The 21,983-nt window shown below is 47.4% G+C and overlaps 1 protein-coding gene across 2 annotated transcripts in view; it reads left to right on the top strand.

Annotated features, from left to right (window-relative positions):
* SLCO3A1 (solute carrier organic anion transporter family member 3A1) overlaps window positions 1–21,701 on the top strand; it is a 265,593-nt gene extending 243,892 nt beyond the window's left edge. The window contains exons 9-11 of one of the 2 annotated variants that reach the window (XM_031440508.2): window positions 1,177–1,241; window positions 12,498–12,740; window positions 21,024–21,701. In XM_031440508.2, the coding sequence (XP_031296368.2) occupies window positions 1,177–1,241; window positions 12,498–12,740; window positions 21,024–21,106 (391 nt within the window). In that variant the 3' untranslated portion in view covers window positions 21,107–21,701. Of the gene's footprint in view, window positions 1–1,176; window positions 1,242–12,497; window positions 13,946–21,023 lie in introns of those variants that run through there. The other variant, XM_031440507.2, reaches the window with a different exon arrangement.
* The last annotated feature ends 282 nt before the right edge of the window (window positions 21,702–21,983 follow it).

Below are 21,983 nucleotides of genomic sequence, written 5' to 3'. Positions count from 1 at the left end.
TGTTTTCTGCAGAATTGACTATGCATGGGTCTTCCGGGTCTTTCAGCCACGCTGAAATGCTCCTGGTGTTCCCAAAGGCTCGGCCGCACCAGACTCCCTTGAGGCCTAGCCAGGTCCCTCCAGGGGCACGGGAGTGTGCGTAGCCCCTCAGCCCCTCCAGGGCCTCATATGGGGACAGGCCAAGAGGACGCTTCTCTGCCAGTGGTGCTCAGGATGACCCGAAGTGCACGTGGTTGGGCAAATGCCCCTCCCTTCACCTTCCTCCACCAGCACCCAGAGATGGGGCCACCCGGGGCTTCATGGGAGACACCTGCCCACCCATCCACCCACTCACACGTTCGCTCGGCACGTGTCGTGTGCCGCACACCACACTGATGCTGAGCGAGATACAAGCAGTCCTTGGCCTCGAGGAGAGAAGGCAAACATTGAGTAAATACTGGTTTCAAGAGTAAGAGGCCTAACAAAGAAGATGTGTGACCAGCCGTGAGGGCTTGTCTGTCCGGAATCCATCATCATTTCCGAACAGAAGGTGTCACATTCTGAGAGTGTTCTAGAAAATGTACCAGAAGGGACTTGTTCTGGGCAAACCCAAGCCAAGGACATTGAGTCCATTCAAAACAAAGAGACATGACTATATGAAGGTACCCTTGCAATTTAGAAGGTACTGAAACTGGATATAGACAAATGGATTTTTGTCATAAATAGTCCACCTGGGGAATCAGCCTGTGCTGGTCTGGTTGATTTCACAAAATGACGTGAGAATGCAGAGGTGTTTATGGTTCCAGCCTGTTCGTGTAGCGTAACGGGAATTACCTTCCCCACTGACATTTCCCGATACTTGTACCCACCCATTTAAGATGCCTCCCTGTCCCAGCAAAAGCAAAATGCCTTAAATGAAGACTTTATGAACCAAATTTGCATTCCCGCCTTCCAATGACAAGATTAGTTTTAGTTATTAAAAAAACACTTAAGTTCCTAAACTTATCTTGTCACTGCAGTTGCAGTGATTTTCAGACTTAGGCAGGGAAAGTGGGAAAAAAGAAAAAAAGCACAAAACCATTAATAATTTTCTAAAGCAGGACTCAGATGGACAGCAGTGAATGACTCTGGGGTCTGTTAATGAAAGTGGAGCGATAAGAATCTTTTCTTTTTTCCTCTTCATCTCTTTGCACGTAGGACAGTCAGCCCTGAACTCAAGTCTTACGCCCTGGGAGTTCTTTTTCTCCTCCTCCGTTTGTTGGGTACGTATTATCTCTTTATTCCCTCAGTAATGAATTGGATGCTAATGACCAGGTGAGTACCTATCAGTGAAGCTGTACCTTTTCTTGAGTTTGTCTTTTTTCCTATGAAAGTTTAGTTTTTGGTAAACAAGAGAAGCGTTAAGTCTGTTAATTTTGCTCGGGCACTCCCAGGATATCACAAAATTTTCGCTGGTATCAGCTCTGCCTTCATGAATTCTCTGAATTCTCATTGGCAGAAGGAGGAAAAGCCATAGCACCCAAGGGAAAAAAATTTGATGGTGTCGCTTGGCACCCTCATTATGCAACTCATGGACAGCTTGTGAAATGCTTCACTTACAGGGCTGCTGGCTTGGGGGGAGAGGCATCCTCACACCGCTTTGCAAATGGAAACTTGGCACCCTTTTAATTTTTCCAAACAGATTTGGTTTCTTTACTTTGGGTTTCTGAGATGGGGCAAATATGACCTTCAAGGTATCAAGCCTGTATTCCAAGGTTTGGTATGGATAGAAGGAATTAAGTCTAACCCCCCCCCCAATTTTTAATATGGGAAAACAGGATAGGAATCACCCATGGATCTTCCAGGGTCCTGGGGCTAGTTAGGGAGAAGTTGGAAAGGCCAACCAGGTAATCTGTTTCCCAGCCACGCCCTACCCTTCTCCCTCTAGACCACACCGCTGCTTTATGAACTCTCTTTGTCAAGGCCAAGATCAAGATAGGACAACTTTTTTTTTTCTTTAATAATAGGGCAGCGGGCTTCTTTAATGTCCAATGTGTAAAGTAACCATGTGTGTAAAGTAACCATGGCCTGTATCTTCAAAGTAAAAATAAAATTTCTCATTCCAAATAGTACATAACCATGGATGAGCACAAAGAGTTAAATATAGAAATGTTTATAAAAGTGAAAAATTGGCAACAACACAAGTGTCCATTGGCAGGGCATTAGCTAAACCCATTATGGGCTCTCATCCCAGCAGGATTTATGTTCCCCTTTAAAATTCTGGAAAGAAAAATATTTATAGACTTGGAAAGGGCACATGATATGTGGGAGGGGAAAAAGAGGTGTGTGTGATAAACTCTCTATGCAAATGTTTTTAAAGTTTGTATAAACATGGGAAAATACTGGAAAGCTAGGGATGAAAATGGTACCAGCTATTAACATTGAATAGTGAGGCTATGAATGATATTTCCTAAATGTGTTTTAAAATTTGATATATATAGATATATATGTTACTTCCCTAATGAGATTGCCTACAGTATCACTGATATATGAAAGAAGAAAGCTATTCACCCTTACATCCATTAGTAAGACAAGGTTATCCCTGGGGAATGGCAAATACATGGTAGGCACCCCTCCTCACTTCCCTTCCCTGCCTGTAGCAAGTAATTTCCAGTCAATTGCTAGGATCAGTGTGCCATGCCACATGTGTCGGTACACCTGGGGACCCTGAAACGGCACCTTTGTCTTCTTTCTGGGTCATGGGAAATGGAAATGCTCTGGGTGTAACGAAGCCCGGTTAAAACCAGTTCAGCGGTGATTTCACACTGAAACAGTTAGGCCTTCCTGGAAGCTGTGGTGGCTTTTAGAGCTGTCTAACTGCACACAGTACTAATAACGCTGATGTTTTTCTCTTTTCGTTGGAAGGATAGAAAATGCATCTGTCGTGATGCCCCTACTTCACCCTGATTTGGGTGGGTAGACAGATGAATGTGTACTATCAGGTAGCGAACTTGGGGGGCCCTTATTTCTGAAAATGCTAAAACCATTCCACATGCACATTCACTCAATAAACTAACATTTATTGAGCACCTAACATGTTCAGAGCTCTGTGGACCATACCCAGGTAAGTGAGCCCAGCACTGCTCTTACGGGGTTCCCTCAGGAGCTGACCAGGGAAGGTGGGAGCCCCCCATCTACGGAGTTGCTGTAGAGGTCTCTGTACCTCTAAACAGCTGCTGAAAGACCCTTAAAAAATAGTTCATCTTGAGAATAATTTTGATAGCACACAGTGAAAGAAAACTGGCAAGCTCTTTTCGAAAAGTTAATGAAAATTATAGAGCATGTATAATGTGACACTGTTAATATCATTGTATGTGCTCTAAAGCAGTTTCTCTGTATGTCTGCCCCAGGAATAACCAATTAGGCATTATCTAGAAGAGTATTTTTCAATTTCTGTGACTGTGGTCCACAGCGAGAGATTCACTTTACCATGTAGCCCAATACATATATACATATGCATAAATATAGCTGAAACCAAGATTTTATGAAAAAATATTCACCCTTAATATGTATAATGTGTTCTGATATTTTCTATTCTGTTCTATTTTTTCAAAGTTGGTCATGAGCCACTATATTGATTTTATTGCCCGTATGGGTCACAAATCACAATTCAGAAAACTGCTCTAGAAGGATGTGCCAGTTTCATCCTTTAAGGAAAAGGGGCCCACTAAAGAAGCCTTTGCGTTTGGCCTGATTCCATTTCCTGCAGCACCCAGTAAGATTAACCACCATTACTGTTAACGAAGGGCCAACCGAGAAATCTGATTTCGCGACATCGTCAGCCTTTGTGCTTGGCCTCGCGTGGGTAATGGAGATATGACGAGGACATCACAGTTCAGTGATGAGACCTGAGATGCAGTCAGCGCAGTGCAAGGGGGACATGTGGAAGAGCCTCCTGGCCTGGCCTTGGGGTGGGGGCGGGGGTGGGGGCTTGAAAGAATGTGATGTCTACCTACGACGTGATGGATGAGGGAGAGCTTCACAGCTGAGCAAGGAGGAGAGAGAGTGCTCCACTGGAGGGACTTGGAGGAGTAAAAGCCTGGAAGGGAGCGAGGGCTACAGCATGTCTAGGGGCTAGCTGGAAGCCCACGCGGCTGGGGGGACTAGCAGAAGATGGGGCTGACAAGGCCAGCCATCAGGAACGTGCTCAGGAAGGGCTGCTGCCCCGCTGACACGTTTGACCTTTATCCCAAAGGCAAATGAAGTCACTGATGGACATTTACCAGAGGGCGATAAGATCCAATGTGCATTTTTAGAAAGGGTCACTGTCTGCCAGGTGGAGGCTGTGGGAACTGAATAATAAGTCACCGGTTAACAGAGTAGCTGATGGAGACCTGCGCTAAGATGGATGGGGAGATGTGGGTAGAGGAGGGACTGTCAAGGCTTAGTCTTTGAATGGAAGTGTACAGTCCGGAGCATCTGAGGAGGAGGAATCCACAGTGACAGCTCCTTAGTGAAGGTTTGGATCACATGGTGCATGGGATATTATTTATTAAAACAGGAAGACCAGGAGGAGGAGCGGGTTGGGAGTGGTATGGGCCAACCCTGTCCAATAGAACTTCCTGTGATGGTGGAAATGCTCTGTATCTGTGCCCCATGGAGCACTTGAAATGTGGCTTCTGTAAACTAGTCTTGCTTCATTTTTATTGAATTTCATCTCAGTCACTACATGTGGCCAGTGGCTATCGTACTGGACAGTGCACGTAAAAGGCTCAGTCTTTGATCCAACACCACTGGTGGGTCAGAGCGTGAGGAGGTGGGAGCAGCAAGAGGAGACCAGTCTTTCCAGACACTTGGCTGTGAGGAGTATAAAGCAAGAAAGACCAGAAGTGAATGCAGGGTTATTTTTCCTTGTTGCTGTAAATGCCAATGGAAGCGTTGTTAGAAAGGGCAGGGGCAGCGACTGCAGTGGCCTGGGGCAGCGTGGCACCAGGAACTTCCCAAGCAGCCCTTTGCAGCCCTAGAGGAGAAGCTGGGGTGCAGTGGGTGGTGGAAGGAGTGTGGAGCAAAGAAATTAAGGATGGTGGTCACAGCGGGGCCAAAGTGATGGACGGTGATTCCTGGGCGCGATGAAGAGCTAGAGCCGAGAGAGAGAGAAAGGAATGCAGGGCCTGAATGGAGTAGTTCATGAAAGAAAGAATTGGAATCTGTGGCCAAAGCTCTGTACTCTTGACTTTGAGATTGTGGAGGTGGAGCATTCCTGAGAGTTAACCAGGGTGTGGCATGACCACAGAGGAAGGGACCGGCCTTGACGTCGGGGATGAATTGTTGAAAGGCAAGACTGCGGAAGCTCATGTCCGGGGAGAAGTTCAAGTCACCCAGGACAGTGGTGGAAGTTGAGTGGAGGACACTGAGCTGGATAAGGGTCAGGAAATTCTGAGTGAACTGAATGACCTACTCAAAGCAGAATGCCTAATGTAATCAAACCAACCCTTCCTCATCCTTTTGCAAATGCCCCAATCACTGCTTTTCTCCGTGGGTGTGGGTTTAACACCCACTCCAGGGTCTGAGCCAGAGCCTTGCTCTCAGGGTCGAGTGTGTGCTGTAGATGTTACACCAAATTAAGCGAATATAAACAAATACTGAGATCCTGCTATGTCCAGAGCCCTCTTCTAGATGCTGCAAAGGATATAAAAGTAATCAGGAGCCAGATCCTGCCTTCAGGGGACTCTGGTAGGAGAGTGAAGCAAGTATGGGAAAAGATTTAGGGGCTAGGAGAGTTTGGACCTTGAATTTCCAAGGAAAAAAGATTTTACTTGGCTGTGTGGTTGTCATGATGGCATGAGATGGAAGAATGGATAGACACTCAGAATTCTGATCTAGGAAAATCAGCCTGGGACAAAGGTGCAAGGTAGTTCGGCAAGTTGTAGGATAACTAAAGCATTGAGAGAAAAAGAAGCTGACTGAGGTAAAGCCAGGGGATTGAAAGGCAAGGACACACGGAAGCCGTATCATGGGGGTAACATCGGATGAACCCCCACAACTGACTAGATGAGAGTATGAGAGAAGCAGCAGAAACACAAGGTAAAGGTGAGGATTTGGGCCCCTGTGACTGGCCCTACAGAGAAGCCTCTAATAGAATAAGACACAATCCGGTGTCTCGAGGGCATTGTGAGAGGTGGCGTGGGCTCTCCACCCCAGACTCTCCTCCCACACATGCCTGCTCTTAGTTTTCCGGAACAGCCGCCAGGCAAGGAGCACTGGGAACGTCAGCCTTGGGGTGCACCGCTGTACACAGGTGTCATTCCCAAGCTGACTGTCCCTGGGTCTTGGGTGATTCGTGAACCAGTCTAAGAGAAGTGCATCTCGGAAGCTCCTGACGTGGCTCATCAAACATTTGTGGACCTCCTGTTGTGAGGGCTTGATTATAAAGAAGTTCTCCAGGCAAGTGGGAGAAATGAACACAGGAAGTGAGTGCAGAGGAAGAAGTCAGCACAGCGTGCCTGGGAGGCCGGGCACCCAGCGGTGGGATGGTCGGTTGCAAGATGCAGTGGCTGGAATGCACGGGAGACCCCTTCCACTCACCTGTGCATGTATTTGCTTATTCAGCAGACATTTACTAAGCCCCAGTGATGTGTCTGACCTCCTGGGGTGCCTGTACCACCCAGGCTTTTCCTCCTGACCTGTGCTAAGGTGACACCGCATACTTGCCACGGACCCCTTCGCGGTCAGGTACCCCCGGGCTTAAGTCCAGCGCTGCCATTATTGGTCATGAGGCCTTTGGCAGGTTATTTAAGCTCTTTGAGCCTCAGTGAGTTTAACAAGGTGTCCAGGAATGAAATGAGAATAGAGTAGCTCCTCCCAACCTCTTGGATTTCAGAAAAGCAAATGTCAGGTATCCATGGACGATGCTGGCCTGACGTCAAGAGTCCAGTCTCCTCCCTGGCATTGCTGAAACAGAAACTCATTCATCCTTTCAGGAGAAGGTACTTTTTGACCTCCCCCTCTCTAGCTTGTGCTGGAGGCAACAGAAATTCATTCCATCAGGTTGAATAGAGATTTTGTGGTGAATTCAAGTCTTGGCAGGTCAGCTGGGAGAGGAATGGCTAGCTTTTGAAATGTAAATGCCAGAGTAATTTGCAGCTTCCATTTTGTCCCATAAAGGAATGTGAATTTGTTTTTCTTACAAAAGCCTTTCAGTTCACCTCTTAAGTTTAAACCAAAGAATATCATTAGGCCTGGCCTTTTTAACCCGGGGAGTGAATGAAGTAGCCAAGATACAGACCCTGAGGTTTAATATCTGTTAATAGATTTCAGGAAAACAGAGACCATTTCCTTAAGCAGTGCTGCAATTTTTGCATTGAAATATAGCTGCAATTTGGGCCCGAGTGTAATAGGAAGTAAGATCTAATCCTTTTAATGTTCTCTGTAATAGCGGAGGAACAGCACCGAGCCTCCGGACGCCCGCCCCAACATATGGTGGGTTCCCAATGATGGGGTGCTAGTCACTGCCTACTTCATCCATGCGTTCCTCCCAAGGAGACATAGGAAGAGGACTGCTCCTTCAGACTCCAGGGAGGGGCACGTTCTTTTAAAACACAGGGTTTCTAAAGAAATACTACATCATTCGTCACCCTGCCTCCTTACTCCTTAGGTAACTGAGGGCGTAAGAGCAGAAACAGGCACTAACATACACCTTACCCGCGCGGCCTCCCTTCTGGAAGCAGCTGCTTATCCTCTCAAACTGACTTGTTCTTAGGACGAGAAGAATTCTTGCCAGTTGGGGTTTTTGGCTGAATCTTGGCTGGATGGGTGTTCTCGTGCAAGTCTTTCTCTGGAAATGGTCATTTAAAAGACAAATTTTCATTTATCCCAAGGAAAAGCCAAAGAACAGGAAAGGAACCAGATTTGTCGAGAGCCCACTATGTGAGGGGTTTTCACAAATGCTTTCTCATTTTAGTTCATACAACAGCTCAATAAAAGAAATCATTATTGTGCCCATTTTATAAACAATGAAACTGAGATTGATAAAGTTGAATAACTTGACCACGGTCACAGAGTTCCTAAGGAACCCAAAGTCATTTGGTTACAAAATGACTGCTTCCTCGCCACCACCAGGCATCCTCCAGGTATCTGCCAGTTCTGCCTGCGGTGTTCAAATACTGAGAGACTGTTTACAAAATAACAGTCTCCCAGCCCCTGAGAAGGGAGGACCCCGCCTCACTTGGCGAAGATCAGAACCAGCCTCCTGTAGCGTTTGTGTGCGTGTTTCCCCCGCCACACTTTGCAAAGATCAGAACCCCTGTTGGAAGCTTCAAAAAACAGGCTTCCACAAACCAGTTATTCCCAGGAGACTAGTGGAAGGGTAAATAAAATGTATTCTGTAGCCCTGGAAATCCCTGACAAGAGCTCTAAAATCTTCTCCTTGAATCAAATTTTGAATTAGTAGGGGGGAGATTATTGAATTAGGGGCTTTGAGATACCAAGTCTGGGACAAATAAATAATCTTGCTCAGCCTCAGTTTCTCTGTAGTTAAAATAAGGGGTGTCACGGGGTTATGGGGGGATGTGATGTACACAGAACACCCCATGCAGGGTTGGGGGATAGTTAATAGACAGTCATGATTGTTGACAGCCATCCCACCGTAGAAGTCTTCCACTGGCACTGGGGAACCAGCGTCCTGCAGGGGCTGCAAGGGCTTTTATAGGTACCCCTCAAAAAGATTTTAAAATGAGTGGCTGTGTGTGAAAATTGATCACCAAGTGGAAAGGAGTTCTAGAGCGGCAGAGGCCAGTAATAAAGGAGACCCAGTAAGATCTCCATCCCTCACATTCTCTGTACCCCTGGAATTCAGGGCCTGTAGCTAGCGCCCCCCTCTGGGGAAGAATGTTAAGTCAATAAAAAGGAAAAGATGAACTTGGCAGAAAAGGAAGCTAGTGTTTTCTCTACTCAGAAATATAAAAGGAATCTCATAAGGTACTCAACCCCGAGTTTAGTGTAAACTATCACCCCGAGGCCCCAGTGCAAGATGAATAAGGTGGCAAGAGGTCTGGCCACACGGAGAGGGCCCAGACCCTTGCGTCCCACTCAGCTCGTTGGTACCAGTGATCCCCTTGACCCCGACTGGTGTTAGTTCCATTTGAAAGATCAGGAAACTGAGGCACAGAGAGAAGTGACTTACCTGACCCTTTCAGTTCCTTAAGTTAGAACGTCATTTCTACCACAGGGCTCTCCACACTGCTGAGTGTGACATGAAAACCTCTGCTAGGCACTGAGCTTTCTGGTGTCTGTTTGAAGACTTTTTCTGACTCTTTCCAGGGCCTTGTCATCCAATAGTAGAGCTTGACAAAAATAAAACTGACACGGTTAGCACGTAGAAATGTGCCCTACTTTAAGACAACATTATAAAAAGCCTCACTTGGATACAGGTACGTGAAGGAGTTACATGTTGGCACTTCAGAGAGATTGTTTAAGCAAGTATTAATGAATGGTTCTGTTATCTTGCAAATTTCCTCTGATGTGCTTAAAATCTGACCTAATTTGCCCAACTTGGATTTGCATACAACTCTTCAGGGACCCATGCATTGTGAAGAAAGGGGCCCCTGTACCATCAGTTCCTCCCCCTTGGCAAAGCTTATAGCAAAGCTGCCATGGTCTTAACTTCTCATTGCCTGGTGATGGGTAGGCGAGGACCAGAGAGGCAGAAGGAAGAGGGCAGGGGGTCGGGGAAGGATATTGCCCAAGTGGTAGAGCACATGCTTAGCAAGCATGAGGTCCTGGGTTCAATCCCCAGTACCTCCTCTAAAAAATTAATAAACCTGATTACCTCCCCCTGCCAAAAAAAAAAAAGACAGAGGAGCATGAGGAGCCAATCACAGGCTAATGAAATTCTGACAGATAGAAAGCGGAATGGATTTGCATCCTCCCACTGGGCCATAAGAACAGGCCAGATTAGTCCTGCTGATGTCCAGGTCTATCCACAGTCTCTCCATTTCTTTACCTAAGTAATGGAGAATGGCTTGGTGTCCATCCACTGTTGCCATGGCAGTTCCTCCAGTTGGCCCTGTTTCAGGGAAATGAAGAAAGGCATTTGTTGCAGGGGCTGGGAGAAGACACTCTGGTTGGTGAGGAGGGTCTCAAAAACACGTGGGCAGCCTTTTTGGGCAGAGGACGCTGGGAACACGAGTTCCCCCCGGCCAAGACCAGCCCTACCTGGAAGCCGCAAAGAGGCAGCAGCTTGTGCAGGGTTTTGAGTTTATTAAATCAAGCTGCCTTGGAGGTTTAACGAGGTTTCAATGCAAAGTCCTTGGGGGTTTCTCTGTGGGGTAACAAGCAGCAGAGCCAGAGAGCGCTAAGGGTGAGTGCTGTGGCATCCGGGCCTGGGCCAGCCTTGTCAGCAGTGATCCGCTAATGCAGTCCCCCCAACCCTTACCCCATCCCAGGCCTGTCATTAAAACCAAGAAAACAGACTCACAGACACAGAAAACAAACTTAGGGTTACCAAAGGGGAAAGGGTGGGGAGGGACAAAACAGGAGTTGGGGATTAACAGAGTCACACTACATGAAACAGATAAACAACAGGGACCTACTGTATATAACACAGGGAACTGTATTTAGTATCTTGTAATAACCCATCATGGAAAAGAATCTGAAAAAGAATAGGTGTGTATGCGTCATTGAATCACTTTGCCGTACACTAGAAACTGACACAGCCTTGTAAATCAACTACACTTCAATTTACAAGAAACCCAAGGAAGCCCGCCCTCCTTCATTAACCCTCCCCCTCCCAGGCTGCCCCCTGCGGGCCCCTCAGCACGGAGGCTGTGCTATGGAGAGAACGTAGCCATTCTTACTCTGTCGATCATGGATGGACTTCTGGGGTCCATGAACCCCCCCGAAATGTGGGTGTGAGTTTGTGGGTAAGTGTATTTTTAGGGACAGAGGGTCTATATCATCAAATTCTTAGCAGGACCGTCCGTAATTTTAAAAAGTCAAACTCAGGGCTGGCCCTAGAAAGAATACTTCAGGCATCAGGAGACCTCAGCAAAGGCACCTTAGAGTTGTCACCACCTGCTTCCAGAGGTTACTTCCCGCTTCTCATGGAAGGTGATTGGCACCGCAGTCTGGCCTTGGGGAACGCTGTTTTTTTCCCAAAGCAATCAATTTTGTATCAATGACCCATCCATTGTTTTCCCAGAGTACAGATGAAACATTTTTCCCCCAACAAGCCAGAATCACCTGGGAATGTTTCATTTTAACAATGCCAGTGACCGGGCCACACCCACTAATCTGATTTAATCTAGGATGGGGCACCTCAGGTGAACTTAATGTGCAGCCAGGCCTGATAACCTTTGAGCTGAGGGATAACGGCAGGTGCACGAGCCCAGAGTAACACGAACTGAATTAAGGATGCCCGTTTTCATCTCATCTGCCTTTTGTGATGACTGGTAGTTGCCTGAAATGATCTACTGGGAAGATTTTAAAACCAGTTCCCAGCTCAGGATGAGAAGTATTCTGATCCAGTCTTAATACCGTAAGAGGGAAGATCAGATCTGGGAAGAACAAGACCCATATTGGCTCTGTTTCTTTAACTTTCGCCTTTGTGTTCTGTGGCTTTTACTGTGGCAAGTTAATCACGAAAGAGATGCTGCCTATAAACTTAAATTATACATAACGGCCCATCTCTGGGAACCCTGCCTCCCAGGTAATGAACATTAAGCTAAAATACCTTTGTGGAGCTCACAGGAAACACCCTGACCAGGCCTGCCTGTGAAGGATGGCAGGGAAAAAGAAATGAACACCTCCCCTCTGGAGGCTGACCAGAACCAGGAAATGCTTTACTTCCTCCCCTTTTAGTATAAAAGAAGCCTGGATTCTAAGTCGGGGAAGATGATTCTTTGGGACACTAGGCCACCATCTTCTCGGTCTGCTGGCTTTCTAAATAAAGTCACTATTCCTTGCCCTGACAACTCATCCCTTGATTTATTGGCCTGTCATACAGTGAGCTGTGTGAGCTTGGCCTGGGTAACAATATCGAGGGGAAGGGAAGGTGTCAGTGTATGTGCAGATATTTCCCACCTTAAACCATATACACGTGTATTTACATACACATGTGCACATATACATGTGTCCGCATACATCATTTGTATATGTGTGTACCAGGAATGTCTCCCTTCAGGGAAGACTCGGACTCTCAGTGGATGATGGTGATAATGACAGTACCAGCTGTCGTTTATCTTGTTTTTTACCGTGTGCCCGGCACTGCTGTAAATGCTTCTCAGGTAGTCAGTGAGTCAGCCTTCACAGCAATCTGATAAGGATATTATGAACCCCATTTTGCAGAAGGGGAAGCTAAGGCCCAGAGGGCTTAAATAACTTGCACAGGTTTGTGCAGTAAGGAAGAGGCCACACTGAGAGCCCAACCACCGCGTACAACCCCACAAGCCCTGCAGTCCTGTAGGAAGAGATACGCACACACCACGGGGACAGGGGACCAGCCGTCAGAGCCCGACCGTTAACTGTCCTCTTCCCTCCCTCAGGCTTCATCCCCCCACCCCTCATCTTCGGGGCCGGCATCGACTCCACCTGCCTGTTCTGGAGCACGTTCTGCGGGGAGCAGGGCGCCTGCGTCCTCTACGACAACGTGGCCTACAGATACCTTTACGTCAGCATCGCCATTGCGCTCAAGTCCGTCGCCTTCATCCTCTACACCACCACGTGGCAGTGCCTGAGGAAAAACTATAAACGATACATCAAAAACCACGAGGGCGGGCTGAGCACCAGTGAGTTCTTTGCCTCTACTCTGACCCTAGACAATCTGGGGAGGGACCCTGTGCCCGCAAACCAGACACATAGGACAAAATTTATCTATAACCTTGAAGATCATGAGTGGTGTGAAAACATGGAGTCCGTTTTATAGTGACTGAAGGAGGGTTGAACTCTGTATTAGTAATCAAAGGGTCATTTTTCCTAGAAAAAAGAAAAAAGGTTTCAAAAAAAAAAAAAAAAAAACCTCAGTACACACGGAGACACACCCACATGTACACACACCACCTTTGTCCTTTTCCTCAAAATCAGAGCCAGACAGGATTCAGAATAAGGAGAGCGTGGGATCACATGTTTGATGTGCGACCTCCTGGGGCTCAGAGTCTCCTCTTTGAAGGCACTTCATGGTTTTTCAGGATACCGACAGCTGCAAGCAACAGGCACTGCCAAATTCAGGGAACAGTTGTGGCCAGCTTGGAGGACGGACATTTCTGGATATACATACACATACAAAACAAATATTTTTTAAAAATGTCTACTAAAAAAATACAAGTTGACAACATTGCCAGGATAAGCACTAGTGACACAGCCCGTGCCACCCTCCCCGTCCACATGGCGGGTGGAGAGGCACGCCAGTCGGAGGAGTGGAGGTCCGCTCCTCTCTGACTTTTGCAATATGGGTCGCTGTGTAGACGACTCACCCAGTCTACATGTGGTTTAAGGCCCCAGAGTTCTCTCAGCGATGCTAAAGGGTGATCCATGCTGGAGTCTGTAATTGGCACCTCTCACCAGCTCCATTTCCATTTCTCAAGACTGAGGGCCCCAGGGGGAGCCGGGCGTGGGGGGCCAGCACCTCCCCTTCCCCGCGGCACCTCTCAGCGGTGGGCGCCCCCCTACCCCCAGCCCCGCAGAGTGACCTCAGGAAGCAGTGGGCCTCGCCTGGCTATGACTGACTTCGCTCAGAGCCGGTGAAACCCAACACAGTCCAAGTCATTTGCTGACATTTGCCAAACATTTTGCCATTTTTAAGGGGAAAAAATGCAATGCATATGAATTTCAAACTGTTGTATGTATAATCCTCTAATACTATTTTTAACTACTTCTAAAATCTGTGTTAACCCTTCAGTCACTAACACAGTTCTCTAGACCGAATTTATTATGCTGGTTGCTTTTACTTTTCTCCTTTTTTTAATGCACCAAAAATATAATGTGATTCAAGGGATGCAATTAATCTATTGTAATTTTTTAATCATTTTACCCTCATTCGGATATTCTGCGAAAACAACACAAACATACAGCATGTGACAAGAAGAAAAAACAAGTGCTTGAAAAAGAGGGTGTATATGCAGCCTGCCTTTAAAAGAATCACATTTGAGACAACAGGGGATAACGTGATGAATTGCAAATTTGCCTTCTCGATTTATTCTCCATGATTCAGTGATCACTGTCATGGGAAGCCCTTGCCTATTTCTGCTTCAGATGCCAAGAGGCACTCCTTTGTGGAGGAGACATGCCTAGCTGTGGGTTGTGTGTATGGGTGCAGGGCTTCTGGGGAGAGGAGCCAGAGAGAACGGTTCCCTGGCGCAAGCTCCGAGCGGCCTGTGGTGTCTGTCTGGAGCACTGAACAGACCCCCAAGCCTGTGGAAGCCACTGCACGCCAGTGCCTGAAAATGCCAGTCATGTTTTCAGGGTCAGTGTTGAACCTAGAGGGCTCTGTGTGTGTATTGAAAGCAGCTGAACTTCAAACAGCCAGAAGTGAACCTATCGTTTGGGGTAAGAATCATGGGGAACCGCTCGCCGCCTTCAGGCAGCCTGATGAGGCCGTTTGCAGAAGGGGCCGGGCTTATGCGAGAGCGCATGCGCAAACACACACACACGCACACGCACACGCACACACACACACACACACACGGCCCAGTTAACCCACCTTTCACGCGACTGCAGGGACCTTGGTCCGGGCCACTCCTGGTCCGGGCCACTCCTGGCCCTGGAAGGACCCCCAACGGTGGTTTGGTTGGTTGGTTTGCTTTTTCACCTCGGACACCTATTTGCAGTTCATCCAGAAGGCGACCAAAGAATCGGGAAAGAACAGAGTCAGGGGAGAGGGGGGGATTGTGCCAGATTTTTAACACACACTGTAAATGAGGCAGTTTGAGTGGCAGCCCCAAACTAGAGAGAGTACCACGGAGCAAGGATGCCCAAAAGAGACTTTTGGGTGGTGGCGCGGGGCCACTGTGATCAGCTGCTGGGGCTGCCTCTGGAACAACTCACCTGTTTAGCTTGAGTCTGTCCTTGGTCCTGAAAATAGGGGTATTCATCAATATGTTAACTAGTTAAAGGCGGGATGGCTCCCATCCAATTCATAAACTGTGTATGCGCTGCTGCTCCTAAGGCTGTGAGTCCGTACTGTATAGGTGCTGGGTTGGTTTTCTTTTGAAAATGTATTGCTAGCAGATCACTGCCCTCTTGTATACTGTTGTGTAGCTCTCCAAACTCAGACCACACACATTGGGGTCCCAGGACCTCGTGTTTTGTGGGGCTATTTGCTTTTTTTTTTTTTTTTTTTTTAAGGTTTTTGAAAACTCTTTGCATTTCAGAGATTTTTCCTAGGATTTTAGGCTGAATAAGACGTTAGGATGACCAAGGAGAGCAACTCCAGGGCTCAGTTTTATCAAGAATTGGATCTAAATTTAAAGTCCCCTCTTGTAAGGTGGCTCTAACATGTGTGTTGTGACCGTTAAATTTTTAAATTTCTCATATACTACAGAACAGAAAACCTAGTTTGGCTTTAATTTTCCTTTTGCACTCCAAAGAACCATTGTACCTACACTGCTCAATCCTGCCCCTTGGTTATTCATTTGGTTTCAGGCAGGGTTTTGAATGGAAAGATTTCCTGGTGAGATCTCCATTGGACTTACTGAAAACAGAAATGCAAGGGACGGCATAAACCTAGAAAGTGAATGCTAACAAATTTTCTCTCCTCTGCCACACACCCCTCCACCACCTTAGTTGAACGTGCCAAGGGATGGATGGAGAAGGCTCTCTTTGCTGCAACTTGTGACAGGTTTTTGTAACTCCTGCAAAGAGACAAAGAAGTTTTCTACCAATATTATTCCTGCATATGAAGTGAACACATTTTGTAAAAATATCTATCTCTGGGGGACAGGGTCTGCTGTCTTCCCCCCGCCGAGGCTGCTCTCTGGGCTGCCTTTGTTACGCCTCCACAAGGTGGGCTGTGAAGCTCTCAGGCACCCCGGGGACACTGCCACTCCAGGAGGTCCCAGCACGCAGGCCTTCCTCACAGCTAACGAAGGAGCCAGAGAGGCCTCTGCTCACGGGTTCCCTGAGGGGTTTGCTAGCAGTGCTTCACAGACAAAATAATAAAGGGAAACCAAGAGCTTCTAAGGCATCCCTTGACAGACTTCCTAATGTCTTCCGAGCAGGAGGAACATGCTTCTCCATAAAAAATTACTTCTATCTCGACACCTTCCAGTGGAATAGCTTCCCCTAGTGATTTGTAAAGTTCGGTTAAGTGGCATCTATGTTTTCAAATCCCTGATTCCACTTCCTCATCCCCAGTAACGACCTAGAGCATCCCGTCCTGCAGGGGTGGCGGGAGTTCCCACGCCTTCCCGGTAGGAATCTCACAGCCTGAAGGTGACCCACAGAAACATTCCGTGCATGGCAGCCTAGGATGACAGCCACACCACTCCTGAGGGGTTTTTTCAGGAAAAAGATTCTGCTGTGTGCTAGTGGATTATTTTCTACACTTTCGAAACAGGCCATTCATGAGGAACATGTGAGATAGATATATATAGAGAGAGAGAGAGAGATACACACTCACATACACACTCACAGGGAAGCCCCCTGTGGAAGAGTAGCTGTTGGCTCCCCATGAGCCTGCAAGGCTGGGTTTCTTGCTGCCCACTCTTCAGGTCCCTGGAAATGTGGTTTCTTTTCTACCCGGTCAAATCCACCAGGCAGGCCCGTGTTCTAAGCCCTGCGTGGGAGTCCTGAGTGCACTCCTGAGCACTGTGAAGCAATAAAGCTCAACCGGTAGAAATCAGTGCAGCTGATCATACAGTCAAAAGCAGATGGAGAGGACGAGGTGAACTTCTGTCCGGTTTGGTGGATTTATGCTCTATTTTATTGTTTACTTGGTTTGGTTTAGATGAAGGGAGAAAACCAGGCGAGTGATTTTATTTAGTCCAACATCCAACAGACAGAATACTTGCTGTCTTGTGCTGTTCTTATCTGACTGTTTTGATGGTTTGGGAGAACTATAGATCTGTCCAGAAGCCAGGAGAGGGTACCAGACACAAAGTAGGGACTTGACTGCTCCACTGACCTCATGTCACTGTCCTCAGCTGCCTCCACTCAACCATGATCTGTGTTTCCCTTTAGGTGAGAATCCAGGTCAAGTTCCTAAGAGGTGCCACATTTTCCAAGAGAGAGTGCGAGGGAAATTAAATTCAGCCTGGAAATTAGGACACAGATAGAGTCCTTATCCTCCTCTCTCTGCCCTTCCTTCCTTATTCCCTCCTCAACTCAGTTCAAGTTCTTGAGTTCCAAACAGCTGTGAAGACCTAATCTCTGAGAGTGACCGGCCATAATGATAGTCTCTGGTCCTAGCCCCCTGGGGTATGATGGTTGCTCAAGAATCAGTCAGTAAAACAGAGGACTCTCTAAAAACAGAATATGCAAGGAAGATATTTTTGTTCACATGCCTCTTAGGGGGCCTGGTACCTAGGATCATGGTGGAATTTACACCATCTACACACAGCCACCCACCCACGCCTCCCTTTTCTCACACTTGTAGGTGGCCTCCGCGTGCTTGGTTATCATGGCAGGAAGGACATGAGTTAGAAAGCCTAAAATGGGAAATTCAGAAAAGCCCAGTTTCCCCGGCACCTTAGAAATCTGACTGCCGTGGAGACAGGGACAGAACTGCTTCTCAGAGACTGTCCACGTGGTAGCTCAATTTTCCTCTGCAGGATTAGTGTCATTTGGGAGAGGATCGTATGAGCTTGGTATTTTCCAAACATGTATTTCTATTCACTGCTTTATTAAAATTTTGACTATGTGCCAGGCCCTGAACCAGGTACAAAGGTGAGAAAGACATGGTTCCGTCCTCTAAGAACTCACAGGTTACTGAGCCAGACAGACCTGAACACAAACAAAAGCAACAGAATAGTCTTCCTTTTAAGAGGTGGGGTCTGTGTTGTCTGCGTGTGGGTGCAAGGAGGGCCAGTTCAGGGTGCTGGGAGGTCCTGCCCCATGGCATCAAGAATCAGGAAGTCTTCCGAGAGCAGGTGGTCTAGAAACCACGAACTAAAGGGTAGTGGGTGTCTGCCAGGGAGCCAGGGGAATGGCCCCTCCATTGAGAGGACCCTCAGAGCAAGTGCAAACCTGTAAAGGGCCAGGTGGTAAACTTTTTAGACTTTGAAAGCCATAGAGTCTGTCGCCACTATTCCACTGTGTTGCCATAGCCGGAACCAGCCCTAGATGATGTGTAAACAAATGAGCGGGCCGTATGCCAATAAAGCTTTATTTACAAAGACAGGTGGTTGCTGGGTTTGGCCATGTGAGGGCTGTAGCATGCTGATCTCGGTTCTGGAGCTCAGCTGAGGGCTGAAGCAGCCCGACACACGGTCTGCTGGACCATGGCCATGGAGGCTGCTGTGTCATGGGCTGTCATCCCTTAGAAAGGCCTTTCAGACACAAGAACCTAATCCAGGTATCCCATGTTCCAAGAATGAGGTAAGTGCCCCATTATTGTCAGGGCTTAGAACTGAAGGCAGCATTATCTTTCTCCTGAGTAACGAGGGGAAATTGAACTATACAATCTCCCAGCTCTGACACTCACTCCCTAGTTCTACCAGAGTAATCATCCTCTTTCTCTTAAGTGATGGAAAGGGGCATAGGAGGGGCAAATATAGGAAAGAGACAAAAAAAAAAAAAAAAAGTGAATCCAGATCATAGTATTTCAAATTTCTCCCCTCCTTCCCACCAACACAAAACACTATAAAGCTAGTAGATGTGCCAGGGAGAATCATATGAATACTAACTAATAATAACGGTTATCAGGCACTTATTATGAACCAGCTTATTCCATGTATTCACTCATTTAATCTCAACCATAGTCCTATGGGGCAAGAAAGGTTGTTACGCTTCAGTCGGCAGAAGAGGAAAATGAGGCTGAGAAAGCCTCCAGAACTGGCTCAAGGTCAAACACAGGTCTGTGAATCCAAAGCTTGTGTTCTTAGTCCTGCAGGGACTCCCCCTCCTACTGGGCAAGGAATGATGGACCCCTCCCCGCCTGTAGGCACTGCCTAAGCAGAAGACCCCGACTCAAATGGGCTCTGGGGCCCCTCACTCTCTCCCGTGCCCCCTAATGTAACAACCAGGACATCACAACGGCTGTCTTCTGGGGACATCCATTCTTCCTGTGTTATTCCTGGTCTTAACCACAGAGCCCAGCGATCAATTTATATGGGGTGTTCCACCAGCAGCAGGCAGGTGAGAGGAAGCAGGAGACTCCTCTGCTCTAAAGCATTCTAAAATGCACTTTCCAAGGGCCGAGATGCCAGGGAGGCAGTCCTCAGTGCTGCTCATCCGCTCCTCGCGGGGAGACCCCTGTGGTCCCCAGCACCAGCCTCAGCAGCTTGCCTCCAGCCCAGAGCCTCAGACACACCAGTGCTGGTCACTGATTGGATACGTCCTGCTCTATTATCAGATACTAGACTTTTTAGGAACAGAGAGTTTCTAGACATTTCTATTTTTGTATTAATGACTCAGGCCAACAATTGGTAACTGATAATTAGCACAAATTTTCTGTAAGGTCAAGTGATTATGTTCTCTTAACTAAGAGCAGATGGAACAACACAGTAGATTTTCTGGAGGTTTAATATCCCATAGGTTGAGGTTTTACCTTCCCATTAAATCCCAGAAAATAATGCTTTTTTTTCTTAAATTCATGCTAACGTAATAGAAGGTAACACTCATAGAGATGTGTTGTCAAGACTGTTGGATTTTACAATCTAAAGCCATAAAATGAAGTGGAAGGATGCAGTGTAGGAACTTTAATGACAAGAGGAACCCAGCCGACACATAAGTTACGCTCTAGCCCAGCTCCTTAGAGGAGGAAGGGGTCTGGGAAGCTCCTATTTATGAAGACCTTGCTGCCCCACGTGCAGGTGCTCTGAGGTATGATCCCAGGTAATGCTCTTAGCAGCTTCTCCCACCAGCTCTAGGTGGTAAGTATAATTGTTTCCACTTTACAGATCAGAAAACTGAGGCTCAGTAACCCAAAGCTTCCCAAGGTCACACAGCTAGTTAGAAAGTCACCGCGAGACAATGCCAGGTCTGTCTGACTCCTGAACCCGTGCTCTTTCCACGACACCACACAAGCCACCATAGTGAGAACACAGATCTGGCTTCTTAGAAAGCATCAGTGAGGCCAGCAGGACATCTGCTGTTGGGAAAACCCCCACAGAAGTCCAGATTCCCACAGAGAAACAAGCCAAGAGCCGGAGGTGGAAACCTCTGCCAAGTTCTGCCGACAAGCACAGAAATCTACAATGAGGCTTTTTTTTTGCTTTTTTTTTTACTGTAATAAACACTGGAGAACTTGAAAAACACCCCTCCTTTCTGTCACCTTAGCCACATCAGAAGTTCAGCAGCCCCTCACCATCCTCTACTTTATTCGTTCTCCGTATGAGAACCAGCCCCAACTCTCACTCCTATTCCACCTTCCCCAACTCCCTGCCCCCACGGCTTCTAACAGAACCCCCGAGACTGCAGGCGCTGGAGCCGTGTGAAAGTCGAAGGATGCTCCAAGTTGCCCAGAACATATGGGCTGCTGCTTCTATGAGCCAGATCTCAGCTGCAAAACCCAGTGTGGAAATCCAGCCACTACTTCAACAGAGACTGCAGTGACAGTGTCCTGGAACACAGGCCTGTCACTGGTGAGTTAGATAAGATGAAGATAACTTGATGACTGGGGTTACACCTTATTCGTCCCCACAGAAGAAACATCTGCATGGGTGTTAGTATAAAGACGTAGAGAGAGGTGTTTCTCAGAGAGATTTGGCCTCCAAGGTCTTTGGGCTTGGGGGTCTAGTTCCTTGGGGTGACACAGAGCAAAACCCAGCATTTGACTGACACGGCTTCCTGCTCTCGTCCATCCCACTGGAACGCCAGGATGCTATTATATAAGCCTTAAGAAAAAAAAAAGGAGGAAAACCAGAAAAGACCGATCTCTTTTTCCTCTTGGCTCTCTTCCCCCCCTCCCCCTTTAGGCACAGAGTACCAAGACATTGAGACTGAGAAAACCTGCCCCGAGTCACAGTCACCTTCAGAAGACTCCTTTGTGAGAAGCTGAGGGCCTGGCCCCCTTCCTCTTCCTGCAGAGAACAGCCCACCACCGCCCACAGACCTCGCGGGCCTGACTTAGCGTGCTCTGCCCTGCCCGCGAACCCAAGGGTCCCTGTGTGGACTGTCCAGCCAGTGTGTGGTCCTTTGAGGCCCCAAGCACAGGCCTGTGATGAGGACCAAGGAGGTGGCTGTGGCCAGGAATCCGCCAGACCCCTGGAGTAGGCATTTTTCCTGGATCACTAAAAATATTGACCTGGTGTGCAAATTTCCTACTGCCCATCCCTCCTTTGGCTTCTGTGGGGATGGCCTGCTGACACGCTTTAGAAAACCCCCTCTTCAGAATAATTCTCTGACTGAGGGCTCCAACAGTTCTTCCGAAAGCAGCCAAGGCTGGATTTTAATAAAAGGGGGTAAAAATGACCCAGTTTCTCAGAATAGAGATGGGGTGGGGGGAGAAAAGCACATACTCAATAGATTTTGAGTGTGGTATTCTGTATTTTTGCAGCTTATATTTTCCAGATGAGCAGTTTAGAAATAATGTGATGTAAAGTACCTACTGTACGTTTGCTGAAAATTATATTAAAAGCACTATTTTAATTCTTCCTCCGTCTCGCACTGTAATCTCTGCTATCTTTCTCTCTTGGATCTTTGGGCAGAACAAGTCTAAGAGACACTTTTGGGGAGTGTTTCTGGCTGTGTGTGTTCTATATTCGTGGGCTTTGAATTGTTCAAAAGAGCATGGTCTTTGGAGCCAAAACAGACCTGGGTTCAAATTCTCACCCCAGCACTTGCTACTGGTGTGGCGTCAAGGAAGCCATCTGACTCCTCTGAGCCCCAGTTTCCTCCTCTGTAAAATGGGAATATTGTCACCTGCTTTACCTGCA

This window comes from Camelus dromedarius, chromosome 29 (assembly GCF_036321535.1).
Source record: "Camelus dromedarius isolate mCamDro1 chromosome 29, mCamDro1.pat, whole genome shotgun sequence".
In the NCBI taxonomy this organism is placed as follows: Eukaryota; Metazoa; Chordata; class Mammalia; order Artiodactyla; family Camelidae; genus Camelus; species Camelus dromedarius.
Note: the sequence above shows the minus strand (reverse complement) of the source record. Positions and strands in the feature narration are given on the sequence as shown.